At 50.4% G+C, this 6834-nt stretch overlaps 1 protein-coding gene across 1 annotated transcript in view; it reads right to left on the reverse strand.

The window, feature by feature from the left end:
* The window catches only part of RNF123 (ring finger protein 123), a 33292-nt gene that overhangs the window by 14089 nt on the left and 12369 nt on the right, over window positions 1-6834 (reverse strand). The window contains exons 16-25 of the mRNA XM_009071097.1: window positions 6482-6581; window positions 5952-6013; window positions 5791-5862; window positions 5068-5188; window positions 4141-4242; window positions 2853-2959; window positions 2124-2322; window positions 1378-1523; window positions 1103-1186; window positions 681-788 (exon numbers count right to left, since the gene is read on the reverse strand). Coding sequence (XP_009069345.1) covers window positions 681-788; window positions 1103-1186; window positions 1378-1523; window positions 2124-2322; window positions 2853-2959; window positions 4141-4242; window positions 5068-5188; window positions 5791-5862; window positions 5952-6013; window positions 6482-6581 — 1101 coding nt within the window. The remainder of the gene's footprint in view (window positions 1-680; window positions 789-1102; window positions 1187-1377; window positions 1524-2123; window positions 2323-2852; window positions 2960-4140; window positions 4243-5067; window positions 5189-5790; window positions 5863-5951; window positions 6014-6481; window positions 6582-6834) is intronic.

A 6834-nucleotide genomic window follows, 5' to 3' on the forward strand; every position in this document is an offset into this window, starting at 1 on the left:
GGGCAATGAATCTTTTTCCCCAGCACAAGAAAGGTACAGAGAGAGATGAGGCAAAGCAATGTGCAAGGAAAGACAGGAAGAGATCAGCAAAACTGTTCATGAGGAAACAGACCAGAAATTTTATCCTGGAAAATGGTGAATTCATGGAAAGAGGAACAACCTGTGCAAATACTCATTGCATTACTAAATGTAGAACACACTCTCTACATGAGAACCAAGTGAGGAACAGGAGAACACCCCAACAAAGTCCCCTTGGCTTGGATCCTGCAGATTTCAGGAAGAGCAGCACTAGAGAGACCCCCTTGTGATGCATAGCACAGCTCAGGAAAATGGTTCACAGCAGCCTCTATCCTCTGGCATGCGATGAGAACTGAATCTCCCTTTGGCCTGCACCCTTCTGTCTGCAGCGCAGATGCCCCAAGTGAAAGTCTATGGCACCACACAGCTGAGAACAGACTATGTCGTATCCTAACAAACACTCTGGCACCAGGCACGAGACAGGAGGGGGTCCAGGCCTAGGAAGGAGTCTCTGATGCACGAGAAGTGAAAAAAATGCCCTGAAGATGATTGACATTGCTTCAACACCAGAGAAAACAGCACTTGTGACGTGTGAGCCAAGCAACATGGATGCTGAGGCACACTGGTCTCCTGTGAGCCACTCCCATTATGCTACAGCCCACCTTTGAATAAATGGTGACATTTATCCAAGCGAGGCGTCGGCTTAGGTGATTGAGCTTCTCTGAAAAGACCTTTTGGCTCTTCAGCAGCTCCTCGTGGATGTCTCTCCTCTGAAAAGAATGCAGAGATGTCAGGACAGATGTCACTGCCATTTATAGCATCCTTCTTCAGAGCTGGACAAACAATAAAAAAGTAAGTAACACTTTCAGGCTGCCTAGGGAGTATTGGCATGAGGGAAAGCAGTCAGCAGCCCTTCTGTGGAAGGAGTGGGAATCAGTGTTATAAAAAGCACTTATCAGTCTTAGCTGCAGCCTGCAAGGCCTGATGCAGACAGTGGTCCACTGTGGGCAGCAGCACTTCACCCTTTTTGCCAACTACTGAGGCTCTAACCAGAGAAGGAAGCTGGGAGTCCAGAGACACTTACCCTCTTTGGGCAGCGGCTGATTTTTTCCTCTGTGTCTCTCAGTGCCATGGCATATTCATTCACATCATCTGACACACCAACCATCTGAAAAATAGCAGGTTTCAACAACCAATTAAGTTTGTTTTTTCCCCTTAAACATAAAAACATGCAAACACATCCCCCACGGGGGTTGGGAGAAAGAAGGGTCACACAGTCACTAAATAAGCAGAAAACAGAGTTGGTGTAGAAACATGGACATTGAGTGAATAGATTCCTTCACAGCACGTGCTGCTTACCTTCCCAAGCTGCTGGTGGACACTGAGGTTGTACATCATCACTATCCCATCCAGGACTTCTAGGAGAGAGTTCTCTGTGATGGGCTGGTCTGGCTCCTCTGGGGGTTTGCCCAGTAAGAGACCCTCATTTCCATGGGTGCCTTCAACTGCAATGCATCCCCCAAGACAGGAGAAAAGTTCTCAGCAAGGCATTTTGGCACCTCAGCTTCTGCCACCTCCCTGAAGACAAAGCCTTGCTGCCCCTGTGTCACATGGTGCTCCTTCCCAGTCCATGTAATTCACTAGATACACTAACAGACCATTCCCATCTCCATGCCTGAATCAGGATGACCTGTCAGGTATGTTCAGACAGACCCTGGCCATGAAAGCTCTACTTCCTCAAGCCCTGTATATGCTTCAGAGGCCTGCCTGGTCCAATCCAACAGCAATGGTGGTGCTGCTGCTCCTGCTGATCTGTGTTCAGGGCAAGTGTGGCCACAGCTGCCTCTGAACCACCTCCCTGCAAAGTCTCACTGCACTTGCAGGGACCAAGGCAGCAACTCCTTACACACCGAGAGTGACAGCATTGTCGGTGTCATGTTCAGGGTGGCAATGGGGTTTACTGTGGACTTTTGGTGTCAACATGCCTGGGAACAGGAAGAGGCAATGCTGGCAGATTGTATTCTTCTTGAGAGTACTGGGACCTGGAAGACGCCATTCTCCCAGGGACTGCCTGGGTCACACCAGCATGCAGCAGAAGTACTCACTGTCCTCCTCTGTCCGCTGCTCCACACTCAGTGTGCGCACTTTGATCTTCTCCAGGGTGCCAAGAGGCCGTCGAGGGTTCATCAGGCTCACAGCTGCTGTGCTGAGGAAGCGGTTAGCACGGCCCAGGGTGGGGGAGCTGAGCCAGCCAGGCCTGGCAAGAGCTCCACCAATGGCCAGGGCGGCAGAGGGACGCTGGGACTGAAAGGCAATGACAGGAGAAACAGTTCTAGCAGTTCAGCTGCCTGCTGTTCCTCCCTTGTTGCTGCAAGGATGTTGGTATAGATGCAGTGGCCTCTGGAAGATGAACAGATACCATTCCTATTGTGGCCCAGCAGTGCCAGGGTAGCAAATGGACAGTTCTTCCTCTAAGGGCACATGCCAGGCACAAACAACAGACCTGTACAGCAGGAAGCTGCTCTGTTTGCAAATGCCTTGCACCATTCCAAATGCAAGCACCAAGAGCTGCCGTGGGGGGGAGGTGTCATATTCAGATCAGTGGGTAGTGAGAGAGCGGGGCAAAGAAAATTCTGCTGCTCAAACTTGGTGCATTCAGGACCTCACTGATCTCCAGTGACCCTCATGCACGTGCAGCTGTTCATCTGGTTGCCCATGGACTTAATACAGTCCTGGCCCAGACACTGATTTCCTCTAAATCAAAGCCTTTCGAGCCAGAGGCTGAGCTTGCTGTCCCAGCACTAGGGCCCCTGCAGGTGAATAACATGACTCACCTGTGCTGCTGATGTTGCTGATTCCTCATCTTCATCAAGATCATCCATAGTCACTGCCTGCAGCTCTGCAGGGTCAATCAGGACATTGGCTTTTGCAGCCAGGTCATCTGCACAGAGCACACCAAAGCAGCTATGAATGCAGGAGTCATACTTTGCTTCCCATGAAGCAGCCCTCCCCTTTCCTGCTTCTTGTCAGTAGAGAAGCAATCAGCAATGTTGGATGCTGTATCAGAACAAGCTCACCTTCCCCCAGCTTCCTTACATGGAACAGATCTGCCCTTGCTAACAGAGCAGAGACCAAGTAGTGATGGGTCCTGCTCTCCCAGGACCCATTTCAGTTCCTGGTCCTACCAGCTACAAATAACATATCTGAGGAACCAAGAGACAACCATCAGGGCCAAACTGGACCAGTGCAGGGAAGTAAACTCAGGGCCTGGCAACATTGTTTTAAGCATCCAGCTCTTCAATGCTATCCCATGATGTGTCCCCAAGTCACTAGGACTGAAACTCACACCCAGGGGAAGACTGTGCTGACAGCTATGCTGTACAAAGCCTGAAGAATGTGTTTAGTCCATAGCTCTGTCTTCAAAGCTGGCCAGGACACTTTGGTAAGAGACTGGAGAAGATTACATGGTTCTCAAGTTAAACAATCTTATTTTGACCAGTCTGGGATCAACCTGAGACACAGAAAATGGTCTTAATCTTGCAAACACACCCGGGAACGAGAAGAGACATCTGAGCCAAAGAAAAGTGCCACATTTGGCAGAAACCAGAGATAAACCAAGTACAATAGAACAGCAAGGAGTTTCTAACCCTTCCACAAGGGAGGTTTTGGAAATCTTTTGCCAGAGTAGCATACTGCATGCAAACATACAGCTGCAGTACATACACAGGGCTGCTACTGCTTGCCCAGAGCGGTACAGCAAGTAAATCCTGGACATCCGTCACGCCCAGCAGAGCCAGGCTGACAGTCAGTGCTTTCACAGCTCCCAGTCCTTGGCTGTGGTGCAGCAAGAGCACCATGCCAGAGGATATTCCCAGACTATCCCCTTCCCTCCAGCTGCCAAATGCCCCACCCAGAGATATAAACAGTAAAGTGTTAACTCAAAGGACACTCCATCCAAGAGCGTTTGTGTCTTCTTCAGTGTCACTTGCATCTCATTAAAATTCAAGTCTCCCCTCCTTAAATTTAATCAAAATTCATTGCCCTCAGCTTCCTCCCTGGAATAAGTCTTGGGTGAACTCCAGCCAGAACCAGGATGCTGGTTTTGGAAATGAGGGCACTTACCTTTCAGAGTCTTCTTGAGATGAGACAAGAGACCTCCAAGCCGCTGAAGGTCAAAATAATCCACCTTCCCATTATAGAAGAGTTGAGGAGGGACATAAGCCTCTAAAGCAGAAAAGGAGATTTGTTTTTTTTATAAGCCACATGCACAGGATCCACACAGATATGTAAGGCCTCCTAAGGCAGACCCCAGGGCCCAGCCTGGACCAACATTTAGGATCAACTTTTGCTGTCATAAAAGCACAAGCTATTAAGGCAGAGGTGACTTCCAGAATGGAGCAAGCAATAGATCCATGCAGAAACAGGAACAACCAATGGCCACTGACAACAGGCCTCCCAGCACTTCTTCCCTCCAGTCACAGTCAGTGGGGTAAACTGGATCATCAGAAAACATGGAAGCTCTCCACCTGGCTACTCCAGTTCTGTCAATCCACAGGGATTGTAAGGTACTTGCTGAGTCTAGAGAAGGGGTCAGCCTAAAGTAAGAAAAAGGAATGCCAAGCAGATCATGGAAGCACAGGCAAGGTGGGATTTGAGGGTGGGAAAGCAACGGGTACTGACTCAAATTTTCCCTTAATCCCACAGTCTGGGAACCACAAAACCAGACAAGTATCTTCCCCTAAACTTTGACTATGGGATCACTGAGCCACCCTTCCACAGACTCGTAATCAATACTGGACTCCACTTCAGAGCAGAGAGGGGGAAGTGACAAACAGTACAGATGACATTGCAAGTCTTGGGTCTGGATGTTAACTGGAACAGATGTGCACAGAGGAATTCCCCAGGGTGACTGGGAACTAGACACGGGGGACAGAAGGCTCAAGAACCCATGAGAAACACAAACTTTCCAGCATCCTGGAAAGCACTGCTGAGGCGAAAACCTTGTCCTAACCACAGAAATGCCTTCAAAGCCTCTCCCCTAGGCCTCACCTTCACTGCTCACAGCAGTCGGGTTCTTTCCCTTGTGGCCATCCCAGAAGAAGCGCAGGGCAGCGATCAGCCGGTGCAGGAAGCACACCATGTACTCTGGTGGGCACAACACAGTCAAGTTCTAGGGCAAGAATGAGAATCCAGCCATCAGGACAGGTCTGAAAGTAGCCCCAGGGGCCATGTGGCACAGGCAGAAACTCTGTGTTCTCAGCCTGGTAGAGAGCCCAGACTTGATGGTGAGCAGCAGTTTTCACCTCCAGAAAGTCCTGGGTACTTAAACAATAAGCCGGTCTGACAGAGGAGGAGGGATAACACACGGTCCGACATGAAAGATGGGGCTGATGATGAACATGGAGATGCAGAAGAAGAAAGGGTTTCCTGCAACAGTGGTTGTCTACCTCCCAAAGCTGCAGGCCAACAGCCTGATCCAGGGCCAGAGCAGTCCCCACCCAAGCAGTGAGAAGGATGCCAAAGCCAGCAGGGTGGCTGTGCCAGAGCACCCCACAGCCATGCTCTGCGAAGAGTTATAGGACATGCAGCTCCCACCTAAGGCTGTTCCCAAGGACTAGGACTGCTTTCCTATAAATCACTGCACAGGACTTGGATAAGTTGCCTTGTTTCTAGCCTCAGATCTTTTCCCTCCCCCTCACTCCCTGCCATGTCTAGACCTCTCCCAGCCTGAAGGTGCCAGAGACTTGCAGGAAGGCTGGCCCTCTGACTTACCCCTCTGTTGCTAGCATTTTCCTGAAGAAACTTTCGGAATTTGTTTAGGAAGATGTACCTGGAGGCTTCCCCCTGGCAGAAGGAAAATCAGGCGGTAAAACTATGCCTTACACGTCCCATCACGTGGAGATACTGTTGCAAAAGATTCACAGAGCACTTACCCCACCTCTGTCCTTGTTATTCAGGAGCAGCTTCAGAATCTGAACCTGGAGACCTTCCACCACTAGAATGGGGACACATGTCTGCCATCAGAAAACAAGCACTGGAGAGCAAGTACCACTCTTAACCCCAACTGCAGTACCCTGCCCCCAGGGGAAATGCTACCCCCTCGGCAGAGGGGGCCAGGAAGAACTGGTGCTGGCAGAAAGCTAATCCCACCACTGAGAATTTTCTCGTCTACCACCGAGGAACAAATTCATCCACATCTGACAAACGATGCTCCTAAAGGGGAGCTTTGGTCTGCTCATGCCCCATGATGGGATGCTGCAGGTCTGTGCAGTGAGGTCTCAGCACTCCTAACCCGCCACCAGACAATGGCACGGTTGGCCTCCATGCCTGCAGCAAAGCCTGTCCTGGCAGGAGCACAGCTGGACTTCAGGTAGAAAAGGGGATTTGGAAACAGCTCAAGGGTTGGTCCTCCTGGCTGTACAAAAGGTGTGGGATCTGGGAGTTTCTCTCCTTCCTCACAAACCTTCAATTCGTTTCTTGAGCCGCTGGCAGCCTCTTTCATACGCCCGCCGCCTCAGTCTCTCCTCAGCACTCTCCTCCTTCACCTCCTTACTCTCCTTGCCCTGGTTGGGAGACAGACACCATTTAGTAGGAGACCACTGCACGGGGAAAGTGTCTTGCCAAATGGAGAGCAGAAACTCCCTGAAACAATGTGAAATGGAAAGCACAAACTCCCTGAGACAATGTACGAGTGTGTGACTGCAACTGGCAGCACATCTGAACAGGCCTTCCCCAGCCTTGTAACGAGTACAGGCTGGAGATCTTTTGAGGCCACATGAGTCAACCTGTAATTCCTTAGGTACTGTGAAGTTTCCC

This window comes from Acanthisitta chloris, unplaced genomic scaffold, assembly GCF_000695815.1.
Source record: "Acanthisitta chloris isolate BGI_N310 unplaced genomic scaffold, ASM69581v1 scaffold33083, whole genome shotgun sequence".
NCBI classification, from domain to species: Eukaryota; Metazoa; Chordata; class Aves; order Passeriformes; family Acanthisittidae; genus Acanthisitta; species Acanthisitta chloris.